General features: G+C 32.6%; 1 protein-coding gene across 1 annotated transcript in view; it reads left to right on the forward strand.

The window, feature by feature from the left end:
• Nucleotides 1-8,956, forward strand: part of LOC142319367 (actin-binding Rho-activating protein-like) — a 30,981-nt gene extending 22,025 nt beyond the window's left edge. Inside the window, exons 3-4 of the mRNA XM_075356579.1 lie at nt 2,607-2,699; nt 7,862-8,956. Of these exons, the coding sequence (XP_075212694.1) occupies nt 2,607-2,699; nt 7,862-7,981 (213 nt within the window). The 3' untranslated portion in view covers nt 7,982-8,956. The remainder of the gene's footprint in view (nt 1-2,606; nt 2,700-7,861) is intronic.
• Nucleotides 8,957-17,137: the final 8,181 nt, after the last annotated feature.

Below are 17,137 nucleotides of genomic sequence, written 5' to 3' on the forward strand. Positions count from 1 at the left end.
CTTGAAAAATAAAAATAATACTGATATAAATCCACCGGTATAGCAGTATAAAATAATACTTAACTAATTCTTCTTTTACCTTCAGAACTAAACCATGGGTTAGTAAGTTATTGATAAAAGTTTTAAATTTAGAGACTGCGCGAAAAAAAAATTTTGTCCTTCGTTTTGCCTCATGATCCGAGATATTAAACGTAAACGCATCAGAAAAAATATAATCCGACTACTATCATGCAAGTAAATACAATATTAACTGATGAACTATTTTTTCTAAATTGTTATCCTTTTTATTCACCAATTCTCGCAACTATGACACGATTTTCATAAGATTCGCCGACACATGACTGAAACTGAAATATATACAAATAAAACTATCGGAAACACGTTCAGAAAATGATGGGTTGGTATCCTATATAGTAGTAGCGTCATTTGAATGTCATTCATAAAATAATTAACTATTCTAATAAGCAAGTTTACATATTACGGGTATACAAAATACTTCGATACAACGGGGAGTACGAGTGCGTATGTTAATGTTCGCCTCCTGCAAGTCACAACAAAACAAGAGTTGAGTAGCTGTAGAAAAATATTTTATTCTCAGAACACGGATAGCATTTATAGTACATCCATTCATTCATTCTTAAATTTAAAAAAAACTATGAGTGACGTAAATTCTTGTTACTTGAAAATAAACAAATAATACGTAAACATTCCTTTAACGAATTATAAATAACTCCTACGATACAAATCGTTAGTAATTTATTTTAATTTCTCATAGCAAAATATAGAATAGATTTTAAACATGAATATTCTTTTGAATACCTCTTATCTTTTGCGTTATTTATTAATCCAGTATCATACATCTATTTAAAGAGTTAAAAGCCTGATTTAATTATTTAACTACTCATCAAACCGAAGTTTCTGTTAAATTATTTTCTACATTAATTCTGTAGATTACATAAAAGATTACCGTTTAACCAGTTTCATTACTTTCATTCCTTAAAAATTGATAAAAAATAGTCTCAACACTACATGTTTATCCTTTCATTAAATTATTTAACCTTAATGTTGCTAAACGAAATTTTTAAATTTATAAATAACTGAATAATGCTCAATTATTTTAAAAATGGATAAATTTTGTTTTAAATACGTAGAACCAGTTTGTTCTTGATCAGATCTGATGGAGCTTGCATACAGACAAACCCGCGAATTCTGTTTTATGTGAAGTGGTTGCATAATAAGTCTATGTCTGAAGACTATTTCGGATAAATTCGGCTTTCTTTATCTCACCGCACAATACCGTGTTATTCATAATTAAAAAAGTAATCTCTTATTCATGAAATTTCAGTTTTAAAATATTGTTTATAGTTACTATTTATTGTACTTACTTTTTATAATAACTTTAAAAAAATCAACTAAGTTTCGTTAGTTATTAACAACCGTTCGCAAGTTACTGACTAAGAGGTATCTTGCAAAACAGAATTAAAAAAAAACTATTTTTGTTCAACCCTGTAAGAAATTATTAACCGTTTTAACAATTTTCGAACTACATAATACTGAATAAAACAGTGGCAATTTGACGTGAAATTCTTAAAACTTAAATGAAGTATCAAATTATTTGAGGAGTTTGAGAAAAACGTTTTTTCAAAAACTTTACCCTTAAATTTGAGTTTGCAGTCGATTTTAATAACAACTGGCAATATCTTCACACTAAAGTGGAACTATCAAATTTATTCAAAACCTAGTTTAGTATTCGGTCGAGTTATAACGTCGTTTCGAGTTTGTGTATGGCATAAGCGTTTCTGTGGGTCGGTTTGGTGTTAATTTTCGTAATGGGGACCGTCTATCGTAAAGAATATCAAAAATATTAAATGTTTTGTTGGAAGGAAATTTCTTTAGTGAAAAGTATCAGTTTTTGTGGGCCAACAGTATTTCCCATAATGATCTGAAAGTGAATTCTATCCATCAACATTTGATTCCAAATATTTAATATTCTGATAAAAAAGAAACACAGATGACACTGGTGGAGATCTTATCATTATGGTATACCACGATGAAAATTTTCGGAGGAAGAAAATCAAACTATTCATAATTTTACCAAAATTTCATAACTCTCCACTCACATGCACTTTCATTGTTATACACAGCCCTCCCTGTAAAGGGAGTAAGTCAAAACATTCTACAGTGACCAGCTGGAACTATAATAGCTTCTAAATCACTTAGGTTTGATTATCTATGTTGACAGATAAAAAATAATATATGTGTGTACACGCACGCGTGTGTGTATCACATGCCCAATTAATTCTGTAAAAATATTTTTAAATAGAAAAAGAATATCTTTAATAAAAGTGTAACACAATAATTCAACAAATATGATAATGTAATTAATCTTTTTTAAATCACTTAAATTCATTAGCAGTTCAGTATATTAATTAATGCTGCATTTGTTAAAAAAAGTGCGACACAGCAGGCTATCAAAAATTTATATTTAAAACTGATATTGAATAAATTGGTTTGAAAGTTCTTTTTTTAAGGTTAACATGGAATATGTGTGTTTTTTTTTAATAGAATCAACAATAATACATTTTTAATAAACTGTTTTTTTCCAGATGTATACAAAGATTTCTAATAAAGTAGTTGGATTATTACTGGCAGCTAAGAAGAAAGGATTTGTTTATTTTGAAGGAGAAATGTTATTCCAGGTAAACATAAAATGTTAACTTCAATATTATATAATATTACCTTATCTAAATAGAATATCCAGAATTTTAAGTCTGTTTCAGTCTAACTTTCATTTAAACATAAATGTGAGACATAAAATGTGAAACATAATTCTCTTAAAAGAACTGTGAGATAATCTTCCTTGTAATGTTGACACAAAAGTTAAAAAAGAAGCAGATCTGCAGATACTTATAAAAAACTTTAGACATTTCAATATGCCATCTATCTATTGGTGTGTGTTCCACAAATGTGACGTAACCTTTCTTAATGTCTCAAAATAATTATTTTATTGATTCGTAATAAAATTATGTCACTTTCCATATATAGCTATTAACAAACAGCCTCACAGAAAAAACAAAGTTTTATGAGCTAGATACTTAAACCTTTAAGTATCTACTAAATCATAAAACAATTCTCACAAGAATTGCATTACCTTTCTAATATCTATGTCTAGCAAGTTTTCCTTATATTTTTATATTAGCTTTATATAACTTTTTACTTTCCCATCTAGCACTATAGCAGAGCTATAGCTTTAGAAGGGAAAGTATTGTAATCGGTCCCATTTGAGCATATGCATTTTTCATTGGATCTTCATGTTTTGACACCTAAGGAACCCAAAAACCAGATGGAAATTTTCTGGATGTTCACTTTATATATCCAAAACTACTGGATAGACTTTGACCAAACTTGGTCAGATTATTTTTATATATGGGGCATTGATGTCATTAAATTTTCAACTTAAATGTTAAGGGGGTGAGGCTGTAGAGCAAGGTCACCCTCAGTATCTCGAAATTTTGCCTAATTAAGTTCTTATTTTTCTTAGGCACATTTGTTAACAATTAAAAAATAATATTTGGAAAAAAATATTTTTGTAAAATTGTACCCCCACATGAAAAAATGGTCTAAATAAACTAGTGGCTAAGTGGGTATGCTGCGTCAAAATTATCCCCTCTCACCACAAGGAGCGCTAGTGTAGCACCAACATACTGCTGCTATAGTCTGCTACTTTGTGACATCACAGGTGAGCGGTAGAGTTATGTAAATGAATAATATTTAAAGTGGCTGCTAGTACTGCCACATCCGTGCGAAAGAAATACGGTATATTCACGTGCTTTAGTTACAATCATTGAATTAATTAAACAAAAATTATTATATTTAAATAAAATGATAAATATTTTAAATTAAGTTGTGTGTGTATGTGTATGTAACCCGTGCATCATAAAAAAGCCGCATGAAGGGAAAGCCCTACAACTTTGTTGCCAGCTTTTTTTTATATTGTCTAGCAAGTTTATTTTTGTATTTATGTCACTGACACAATTTGTTATTATTTTATTAAATAATAATATAATTAAATTGTAAAAACTGCTGAATTTCCTTCCCTTTAATCCCAGGATACTACTGCTTGGGACATTTAAGATGATGTCAAACCAGTGTAGATTTTAAGGTATGCAATTCAGTATTTTAGCATTTTTGCCAGACCCTCTTGGGATAAATAACAATTGTGGAGTTACATTTGGATTACTGTTTTAGCACAACACATAATGGTGGCTGACAATTAACTTATTAAAATAATTGTTAGCATTACAGATTACAATTAGATTATAAGTAATTTTTAACTGCATTAACTAACTTTTATTGTACCATATTCAATAACAAGCATTGAATCTGACTGTGTGATTAAGTCTTGATTTATTGCTATTCTGTAAAAGGACTTCATTGACATGATAAAACTTCTGTTAAAAATTCTTTAGAGCTATTCTTCTTTCAGGACCTTGTCTTCCATTTTTTTTTCTCAAGTACAAACTATGTAAGACACCATCTTCTAAGAAAAGTACTTTTCTGGGTCTCATCACATATTCAAAATATTCATGTTTTTATTTTTAATTTTTAATGAATTTAAAAACAATCTTAACAAACTTTTCTAATACCTTCCTTATTGTGAACCCTATCCCTCCAATTTAAATACCCTCATAAAAATGTATTCTTCAAGGTCCTCTTACATTTCAATAATGCTTTTGTCAATGTCTAAGATGCACATTATGAAGCAACAGAGAAAAAGTGTAATCCTACCATGCATATCCTAACTTTCCATATCCTAAAATTCCTCATTCTAAGAAAAACTGTTCTAGCTTTGTTTACTCTGTCTTTTTATTTCTCAGTCATGATCCAGTCATCATTTAACAAACACCCCTTTGAGAATGATGTTCACTCTTTCAGGTGAACATCTCTGATAAAATTCTAGTCATACATTACATTTTTGATAATCATCATTTTTGATTATCTTACACTAACTTAGTTTTTTCTTACTTCTTCCTTTCTTTTTAATTTGAATGCCTAAATTACAAAATGCTTAATCTTCTATTATATTATCTAACTCTCTTATTTAAATATTAAACAAAAAAACAGGTGATAATTAACGGTACTCTGCCTCCCAAATCAGACGGTCTCTGGTTCAGTTCTCAGTAAGGTATTGTTGATACATATTCACTCATACCATTTCTTATAATTAATGTAGATTTAAGATTAAAATCTATGTAGATTAGAGATTAAAAATAAAAATTAAAAAAAGTTCCTTGACAAGATATAAATTGCATCCCTACTAACTGATGATTCTGTGACATATCACAGTTGCATCCTAGAAACTGAAGGTTGTAAATTAAGAATAAAATTCAGTAGCCAAAACCACAATCAGCAAATCAGTACCCATAGGTCACTGAACTTCTACAATGCTCAGTCTAGTTCTTCTACCGCATTCTTACTGTTATTTTAGTGCCTCCAGTGGTTATAAGAGTCACAACTAACTGAAATTTATAAAAAGAGAAAATTATTAAACACATTGCCTTCCTTCTACTCTAATTTTATTATTTTTATTAAATTTACCTAATTTTAACTGAAATTAAATATATTTCCAAGAAATAGACCTGGACTACAAAAAATAAATGAAAAGTGTAAAAATCAAGAAGTCTATTAAGCAAGCCAAAATTATAAACTATAAAAATTAAAAATGACAAACAAACTGAACTAAATAGTAATGAAAACTTATGGAATTTTAATATTAATGGATAAAACTAAATAATTTAAACAGCTTCTAAACGGATATTAAAAAATTATGTATAGCAAGATATAGCCATTCATTTGCCTATACTTGAAATATTTGTTTAACTTCCCCTAAATACTTTACCAGTTAAAAAAAAATTTACTTTGAAAAAGAAATACAAAAAAGAAGTCACTCATACAGTATTAAAAGTATAAATACATTTTAGAAATGAAGAAAAGGATTTTAACAATTTTTAATAATACTATACAACAGATTCTGTACAGTAGATATGAATATTAAAATAATGTAAAATGGGATGAATTAGAGTTGAAGTAGAATGAACATATCTGTAAAGAAAATTTTGTACTAACCAATTAATCTTTTGGTCTAGGTTGGCAAATTAGTTCTAAAGTTGGCAAACACATTTAGCGCTTATTTCATTTATTAAGAAATACCCTGAAGCTCAATATAAAATATTCCTTTTTCTTCTAATATAAGTAGCCAAGAAATGTATTTTGCAAATGTAATAATAGACAAACATGATGTAAAATGTGATGAAATCTGTTTCTTTAAAATTCTTAGTATTTTATCAAATATGCTGAGCCATTATACGTAAAATTAATAGAAAATATAAAGATAAATGATGATGATGATACCATTTGTATAATTTTTTTAAGCCTTTTGTTTGATGTTATAATTAAGTTGGCTTATAAATCAGTTTGACTACAATACAACATTTTTATATATACTGCCAACATTTTAAAACATTTAACTTTAAATATTACACTTTAGTTTTATAATTACAATTTCTTTGTTCACTTTATTAGAATTTTTATTTTTTCCATTTTCTTTGTTTTATTTTTATATTTTTCTCAAATTAAAGAAAAAAACATAGACAAAATTAAAAATAATAATAAAGAACTTAAAGAAAGGACTAAATACACTGTTAAATTACAAAGCACATTAACATATTTGATAACTCGTTAGTTATATTAATTGAAAAATCAAATTATACATTAATATAATAAGAAAATTTGCTTATAGCATTGCTCCCAATTTTCAAATAAATGGCTAATAAGTAAGATTGTTTGTTATTCTCTTCCTCTTTGTTATAGGTTCTTTTTCCCCATCCTCTTTATTATAAAGTAACTAGAAAGTGAGTAATAAATTTAAAAAAAAAAAATTGTATGAAGATTCAAGAACTTGAAATTTTTTCAGAGCTTTTCAGATCATTGAAAAATTTTAATAGATCCTTTCCCAAAGCTTTCTTTACAGTTTTTCATTAGAATTAATACAATTCTTTCTGGTAAATGCTAATGCTTTAGTTCCAAAATTCAAATTACATTATACTTCCTCATTTATTGTGTTCTAATATTTATTCTCCCTTCCAGATTTCACCCTTTACTTTATTTAAGTAACATTAGTTCACTAACCAATTTCTTCAGTCTAAAAAATTTGAACACTTCATAAATTGGTTTTCCTTCTCTCTTCACAAATTCATCTTTGCATTTTGGTCAATTTATCTTCTCATTTTGAATTTATGTTTAGATATGTTTATAAGTATTAATAGAGATTAGAAGGTCTGGCTTCATTACCCAATAAGCTTTTCAACTATGGGGTGGGCTTCCTGTACAGCTACAATGTGGAAATAGAATCTCCAGACAACATATATATTATAAATATATATAATGGAGATTATGATATGATTTTATTGAACAACACATCCTAACCTACCAATCCAGGAAGTGATGAGCTTAAGTTATACCCATTAAATAAACAAGGTGTAGTTGCCTATAAACCGTAATTAAATAAAGTCAGAATATTAGAACAATCATACATTATAACAATAATTATGATTATCCACTCAGGGTTATATTCCTATTCAAATTCTAGACAGACAAAATATTTCTACACGTAAGAAAAAATAATTAATTATTAACTAAAGACATTCATGTTTGATTAAAATTTCTTAAATTAATATTTTATTGTAATAATGGAATTACAAAGAAAACAACATGTATAATTTAACCTAATTTATTTTCTAAATAATTAATTTACATTAACACTAGTAATATTAATAATATATATTGCATTATTTTTTTGCAGAGACGAGATGATCATGTATTAATAGCATTAATAAAACCAATAGAAGAAATTAGAGCAATACTACAACCAAGCATTTCACCAGTGCCATTAACCGATAAAGGAGAACAGACAATATCATAAACATACTTTCCAAAATTAATCTGTGCTTACAATGTAATAAAGTGCAATAAATTTCTTGTAATATAAGCTGATTTTAATTCCCAAATGTAAAAAAAAACACCCTAGTTTTGATGAAACAGATTCAAACATAACTGTGAATAAGAAAAACAAATTTAAGAAACTTAAAAATAAGAATCATTTTATAAAAATAATAATTTTATTATGTTTTGTACTTCCTCAGACAGCTAAGATTTATTTGCCTCTAACTGATATATTCATTTTCCTATGCAGAAGTACTCAATGAGGTATTAATAAAAACCGTAATTTGTACAGAAAAGAGAACTGTTTTTTAGTGATAAGGATAAAAACAATATGAAACATTTTTTAATGCAGTATCATTAAAAAAACTTTGTAACTGATAAAGTGTAATATATTTTTACCTGTAATAATGTAAATTATATGTGATTGTACCATAGTACTATCATGGTTGGCAGGGATAAAAATGAAGTTATTCTCACCATCAGAAGGAATGTAGTCACAGCAGAGCTATTATGTTCTTTTTATGAAGGTGAATACAATTATTAACTTTAAATAGTTATTGTTGTCAAACTTAACATTCTTTACCACTTAATAATGAAGAATAGAAATAATGAGGAATAGCAGTAATAAACAGAACCCAGTTTTGTAAAACATTTATATGTAAAATAAAATTCTACTAAATTAAAGAGGTAAACCCAAAAATTCACAAAGATTGGCAAACTAAAAAAATCTTCAATGTTAACTTCCTAATAGTATACAATAATAAGTTTAACTAAAAAATATTTTATATGAAATATTCATTTATTATTAAATATACAATTGATTAAATTTTGCAAATAATTATTTTTTTTTATAGAATACATTGTGTGTGTGTAAATAGTAGTGTAATGTTTATATTTATGTTTTTTTTTTTATTGTAATAAAAACAAGAATAAAATAACTGTTGTTACTTTCTTATTTTATTTGTATTTTTCCCCTGCAGTTTATTCTTATTTTAATAATTTGATAACCTCAATAAGGTCAAACGGTCAGTTTAATATGAACCCCAATATTATAACATAACTTTTTTTTTACTCCAATAAGCTCCCTGAAACTGAAATTTCATACATAATAGTTCTCATTATGCTTAGAAATTTTTTAATACAACTCTAATAAATTAGAAATATAGTTCCCAATTTTCATGCTTGAGATAGATGAGAGATTATAAACACATTGTTACACAAACTACAAAGTAACATCATTATTATGAATTATTGTCACAGCTTTATTTAAGAACAGAAGAGGAGAGAGAATATCATATTTTATTTATTGCATCTGTAATATATAAATTGTAATAACAATTTGATTAATGGGTTATGAACAGTTTGTAACATTTCCAAAAACGTTATAAATATATTTAAAAAAAATACTTGTAAAGATTTTACAGAACACGAGTAGTAATAAATTGATTTTTTTTTTTAAATCATGATGTCATAAGATAAATTAAAACTCAAATTTTTCTATATATAACAGATTACCATACTGAAATCAGTTGAAAGAAATAATTAAACATTTTACTTATGTGTTTTGGTAACCAATCCCATACTAACAATACAAACCATGTGTTGATTGACTACACATAACAGACATATATTATAGGCAACACTATTGCGTTGCTATGTAAATATTTACTAAATAATTGGTGCTAACTGACTGACAAATAACATTACTGGTTATCCCTAAAATATCAACTGTCAATATTATTCTAATAGATTCTCAAATATAACAGATTTGAATAATTGTATTAGATATACAAAATAAGTTACTTCAAATGCAAATACAATGCAAATACTCAAGTCAATGCAAATACTTAAGTTCTGTAAACAGCTACACAAATTCATCCTTGAAGTAAAGTGACATTTGACATGAGCAGATGTATGGATAACTCCTCTGAGGCTCTGGGGAGTGGCATCCCCACGGCTCGAGCCCCTGCAGCTTTTTTCCACTACACATTGGGCTGCTGGACACAATACAGACACATCATAAACTGGCAACATTACATGAGTATCACACGTACCCTTCCTTTAGACACAATACACTCCGTGATCTTGCGGCACCTTCTGCTCCGCAACCGTAACCTAAGGTGGAAGCTATCGTGTTGATGGGTGGATGGCTCTACGTAATTGAGTCTCAAACGATGCCCTCTGAGAACCAGGGCACACCCAGTTGTATTTAGCCCTAGCCCCAGTACGCGTGCGCTCTGCCAGGGTGGTCACCTCTTTCACCAATACTCATGGGACATTTATAGATGTGTTAACTTTTAAAAAAAATATGATGGTTGGTGGTCCATTCCAAAAAACCACCAAACAAAGAGAAGAAAGGAGGAAGAAGTAAAGGGACTAAGCACAAGTCCACTGATACCTGAGATAAGAAAAGACTGCTATCTACAGAAGGTTCCTACTAACAAAAAAGCGGTACCCGAGAAAAAAATCAAGAAGATCCAGAGAGGATGTGAGCCATTCCAACATAGAGAGGAGCAAGATGGAATGTGAACTGTTGAACCTCATCACTGATTTAGAAGATCTCTCAAAGGCGCTACATAGAAATGTAGACAAAAATACCAAAAGGGGGAAAAAACAAAAATAAAAATAAAGGAAACAAATGGGCAGTGAAATAACTGACTTAGTTAAAGAAATGCCGAAGTACAAATCTGCACTATCATCTTTGTCACAGAAACCTGAGACCAAGGACTCAGATTCGCAGACTAATTACGTTGATTACCAAGGAGATTTAAAATCGATACTCAGCAAACATGACTCTGGAACTCAAACTTATACGCATAAAGTTACCACTTTACCTCTAGACGATATAGAAAACAAATTGACATCAGATGTGATAGATGAAGACATCTCAGCGCTTATCTCGTCAAGATGGCCAGAGGAATTCTTTTGTCATGTCGAAACTAGCTTCGGATTCCAAAAGCGAATACCGACCGAGAAACAGCCATGATTCTCGATTTACAAAGTGACAATAAAGACATCTTTGCTAAACGAGTTTGCGACATGGCACCAAGAATGAGCAGGATGCTCAGTAGTGGAGAACTAACGCCAGGATGTGTCTTACGGGATGCCGCACAAGCAGAAATACTTGACACGACCCAGGAGGGACGTCATAACTGCAGAACGTTCATATTGATCATAGATTCCCCACTGAAGGAAAATGTTATTACAAAACACCTTATTGAAGTACTCGCATAATTGAGAATTCATCTACCAATTTGCTTGGGTGCAATTTTAAACAAGACGTGCAACAAGTTAGGAATACCAGAGTAGACGTGATGGCAAAAAAAATTTCTTTATCAATTTAAGGAACATAGATCCAGAGATGGTAAAATCGCACTAAAAACAGAGACTACGCCAACAAAGACGATGTTTATCAAGCAGGAAGAGCTGACTTATGCGCAGCTTCTTCGGGAAGTAAAAGCCGGTATGGGGGATACAGCAGCAGGTACAGTTATTGCTGCCAGAAAAAATAGGGGTGAGAGCCTGGAATTAAAAATTAAAAAAGGAACGGAAGAGGCTAAGGCTCTCTCAGAACGTATTCATCAGAGCGTCAAGGGTGCTCAGATTACTGCTGGGGGTAAATTGGAAAAACCAACTGCGATTCACATTAAACATCTAGACAACGAAGTTGTTAAAAGCGAGTTGCTTGAGGCGTTAACGGCATCCCTGCATCCGGAGAAACAGGTTAACATACAGGTCACGTCACTCGGACCTGCCTTTAGATAAACCTAAAACGCCACAGTGATCCTCCCGAAAAGAATGACCGACTTTCTGGTCAAAAAAGGCAGAATATGCGTGGGATGGCAATCCTGTAGAGTTTTTCCCAGAGAAGATAAGCCCGATGCTTCCGATGCTGGGAAAGGGGCCATATTGCAAAGTCATGCAAAGGACTTGATCGGCGACAGGCATGTTTCAATTGTGGCGGACACGGCCACCACAGACGAAACTCTTCTGACGAGATGAAATGCGCCATGTGCTGATAGTTAGGACACAGGTTCGAAGCCTGCATGCAAACCAAACCAATTAAATGAAAATTTTGTATATCAGTGAAAACAAAAGTGGCCTCGTGCACGATCTCTGTTAGAAAACGGTCACAGCCAAAGAGGCAGATCTACTCTTCCTCTCTGAACCCAACGGCGTGCTAGGGTGAGGAACAATGAATGGGTTACTGACTCACACGAGGATACGGCGGTCAGGGACCTATCTGGAAGGTTTTCCTTCACGAGTTGCAAACAAGGAAATGGCTACGTCAGGGTCAGAATTGGCGGGATATATGCTTATTGTTGCTATATATCCCCCAATTCCACATGGAGCGAATTTAACGAGTTTCTCGACGATTTGGCAGACGACATCAGAAGTACTGATTTCCCTGTCCTTCTACTAGATGATTTCAATGCTAAAGTGATAGAAGTTTGGGGGATGTCACCGACCAGAGGGGAGGTGCAAGGCCAATTTAACATCCGCGCTTCGCCTTGTCGCTTGAACGATGGCACTCCCACCTTCTGGCGATTGGGTCGGGGATTGCGGTGTTGGACCATGTTTACGCGGCAGAGGTCCTTGCACCTCAGGTACTATACTATGTGGTTATGTCTGAGGAACTGGGAAATGACCACAGAGGTGTTTGGGTTAAGATCGGCGGAATGAGGCTCATCCAGGCATCACACACATGGCATGTTGATCAAATAAGCCTTCTGGAGTTGAAGGAACGACTAGTGGAAGAATACCATCACGATCCACCAAGGAGTCAAGAGGAACTAACAGTCTCGGTGACTACTGCCTGTAACGAGATTCCCATTGAGAAGGAGGACCAATCAACATGTCTATTGGTGGACACAGGCCATAGGGAACTTAAGAGCCGAAGTACTTAGGGCAAATAGAAGATATCTAGCCTGGCAAGAGGGAGGGCCAATTCTGATGAGTTAAGAAAAAACTGGAAGGCCGCCAAGTTAAGATTAAAAAAGAGATAAAAACGACTAGCTTGGGGTCGGCTCCTCCAAGAACTACAAGAGGATCCATAGGGCCAAGCTTACAAGTTGTATCTAAAAAGCTAGGTAGGAGGCTAGCAGTTGTGCCGGCCGATAGAATAGAAGAAATTATTATCAACCTATTTCAACGCCTCCGCGTCACAGAGTGGGAATTGCCACCGCTTGAGGACCCTTGAGGCTCTTGTAACGTGATGACATGCTACAAGAACATGGCTGCCATTCGGCTTAACTCAAGAAGAGCCCAGATCCTGACGGGGTCCCGGGCAAGGTCGCTAGATTAATCATACACGAATATTCGGAAACAGTTATTGGGTGCTTTAATCATGCATTCACGCGCAGTTTGTTCCCTGGCTATTGGCGAGCTGGTAAACTAGTACTTCTACCTAAGCCTAGAAGAGAAATAGACGACGCAGAAGCTTATAGATCAATTTGTTTACTAAACACCCTGGCCAAGGTGTATGAACGAATTGTGGAGGGCCGACTCATCGATCAAGTTGAAAGACGAGGCGGGCTTTCTCCTAAGCAATTTGGTTTTAGGAAGGGAAAGTCCGCAGTGGACGCAGCATTAGAGGTTATTCGCTTCGCGGATTAAGCCGCCTCGGGAACGTGGAGATCACGTCAAATTCCTGTAATCATCAGTTTAGACGTCACCAATGCTTTCAACAGCCTTCCATGGCGAGTGGTAGGGGAGACGCTGGAAGACTTGGGACTTGATATGCAGTTCCGGAACATCATCAAGTGCTACCTGCAGTCCAGGAAGATCACCACAATTACCGACAGTGGTGAATATTCATTCGATATGCTGGCGAGGATTCCCCAGAGCTCAGTCCTGAGACCCCTCCTCTAGAATATTGCCTACAATGATATCCTTCGTCAGCAGTATCCAGAGGGGGTGGATGTTATAGGCTTCGCCGATGACTTGGACCTTCTCATCAAAGGAAGAGATGAACAGGAAGTTGAAGACAAAGGAAACGAGGTGTTATCAATCATCTATGAGTGGATGTCCTCAAGGGGGCTGAGATTATCGCCAGCAAAATCCGAGGCCCTGATTTTCTGGGGAAGGAGAAGACTGCATGAAGTTTTGTATTCTTCTCAACGGCGCTGTATTAAAACAAATCGACAAACTCTTAGATGTCTGGATGGATAAGGCCCGTAACATTTGGGACATATCCTGGAAACGAGGAAGAAGTCAGAGAAACTACTGATATAAGTTTCCAGACTCATGTTGAACACAGTTGGTCCTAGTGCATGTAGGAGAAAAGTGATTGCAGCGGCAGTCACATCAGTCTACTATACGCATCACTTGTCTGGGTTATAGCTATGGACACGAGCAAATATAGACTTAGATTTGAGGCGGTTCGTAGGAGGCTGCTCCTACATGTGACTTGTGCATATAGGACTGCCTCCTATGACACAATTTGTGTCGTAGCAAGTGTTCCACCAATAGATCTGATGGCAGAAGAGAGAAAGCTCTGCTATGAAGGGAATTCTAAAAAAGAGACCAGAAGAAAAATTACGACTACCTGGCAAGCTCACTGGGATACAAGTGAGAAAGGATACTGGACTCACCACCTGATCCCAAATATCAACCACTGGGTTGAATGTTGACATGGGGAGCTGGATTACCGCCTCATCCAAGCATTAACTGGACATGGCAACTTTAATGAATATCTGCTGAGGTTTAATAGAAGAAACTCGGCTGTATGGAGATATTGCAGTGAAATAGATAGTGTAGAACATACACTTTACTCCTGCACAAGATGGGAAGAACACATGAGAAGACTCACAGTATAAATCATGCCGGAAACCACTGTGGACCAAATGTTAGGAAGTAGAGAGAACTGGAGGGAAGTTGCTAACTTATTCAACACAATTTTGAGGGTTAAAAGCAAAGCAGAATCTGTTTGGTATTAATAATGTATAACAAAAATGATCCAACTAGGGGGGCTGCGACCTGCCATACCGGACGTTCAGCCGATAGGTGGGGAGGCCTCCTTAGATTAAAAGGACACTTCTCCAGGTCAGCGTAATTGTAAACTTGGTCTTGAGGAGCACAGACTAAATAAAAAGAATATAAAAAAAGGATGTGAATCATGACATCGCAATAGAGAAAAGGGAGACAGCTCCTGCACCTAGGAAGCCTAGGTTCACACACTTGCAAATGCAATTGAGTCTGGGTAAATCTGATGATGGTGTGGGAGATCCTCATAGTATGCTGGTAGGGCGCAGTGCAAAGGGCATGTGAAATACGTGCCTGAAGCAATCTAAATAACTTAAAAACAAAAAACTTAACTTAAAAAAAAAGAAGATATATGGATAATTAAACAGATTGTATATTTAAATGACATGAAATTAGGGAGTTTGTTACATGTTGTTGGCATGAAGGGCAACTGGTTCTAAAAGTATATCAAATTCTTAAGTCTAAGCCTAAAAGTTCACTGTAGAAACAGACCAATAACACAAATGTTTTGTAAATGGCATATATTATGTACATGCGGATCTTGGTCACTTTCTTTAATTTTAAAAGACGTATTATTTTGTTAAAAACGCTGAGATCTATATTTTTTAAATTTTCTTTTTAATGATATTGCTTTTTCATTGTAATTAAAAAATAATTAGTTTCAGTCTTTAAAAATTATTAATTACACATTTATTTATATATTAAATAATAATCGATAGAAACAGGTAAAGTTTTTCATTGCAAGGCACTGGAACAGAATTTATTCAATCCCTTAAAATTAAACAACAGATACTTCTAAAGAAAATGGGCACATTAGTTAGTCTCAGCTTGGTATGTAAGATTTATTTGATTAGGTTTTCAGTTTTAGCGAGGCTTTACCCATTAGCACCCCTACAATAAGTTTGGTTTTTGAGCATTCTCTGGGAAGTAATCAAGTCTCCATATTCTCCCGTATATCTCCCCCACTGAGTTACACTAAAAGAAGTCACAGTCCTACTAAGTACTAGAAGGATTTGTCACAGATGAAGCCAGGGCAGAACTATCCTAATCCGATGTTATTGATCCATGGGAAGGGGTGAATGTTAAAAGGGAGAGGGTAAAGGAAACAGGATGATTAACCTGCTGAAGGATTGTCTCTATTTGGGGTTATTAATTTGGGGTATCACCACAATAGCTATATCTACTATACAATATCTACATTGACAAAGTTAATTTTATCCAATCCTGTATGAAAACCAACCTCAAAATCTTCAGATAAAACTATTTTTTATTTTATTTCCAATCTTCTTAATAAATATGATTCACATTTTGCAAATGACTACATGTATTTTCTAAATTATGTAATGAAACTGAACAAGTATATAAGTTTCATACAGTGAAAAAACCTATTCAGTATATCTAATATAAAATAACAATAACAATCTTAAATCTATATGGCAAAGAAATTAGTTCATATTATAACATATTATGTAGTTTTTCTCAAGTTCTGGAGGTTTAAATTTTGATATCAAAGTAGGATGCAAACATCATGTCTTTTTTTGAAAAACTTAAATAACATGATTTTTGTTTTTAAATGTATTTTATGGTTTTAAGGGGTTTTTTAGCATGGTTTTTTTTACAAAATTATTTCATTTTAAATTTAGTTGTAATTTCTTCTTTTTTTAATCTAACTACAATAAGCACTCATTCAATGAAAAATTGTGTACCTTTTTTAATTATAATAGAAGTTACGGTGTTTAAAAAATCAATTAATAGAAGGTAACTTTAATACAAAGCTGATAATAATTACATATTGTGTTAATAAAATAGTAAAAGAAACTGAAAATTCCTGCCAATTGTCATATAATGTGAAAAATATAAAAATAACTAAACATACATGTTCATTTATCATGAAAAAATAAATGCTTCATGCAGATCAGAATGTATTATCATCCCATTTTATACATACTGTTTATGTAATTTATAACAAGTTGTAGGTGTGATACCATGTGTAACTTCATCAAGGAAAACTCTGGTAAACCTTGATCACAGCAACATTATAAGTTATAAAATGAATGAATATAAAAGTGAAGCAGTTGTAGTTCATATTAATACAAAGCAATTCTAAATTTACTAACTGTATTTCCTGAACTATACATTGTATCTGACTGAT

The sequence above is a fragment of the Lycorma delicatula genome, chromosome 2 (genome assembly GCF_047948215.1).
Source record: "Lycorma delicatula isolate Av1 chromosome 2, ASM4794821v1, whole genome shotgun sequence".
NCBI lineage: Eukaryota > Metazoa > Arthropoda > Insecta > Hemiptera > Fulgoridae > Lycorma > Lycorma delicatula.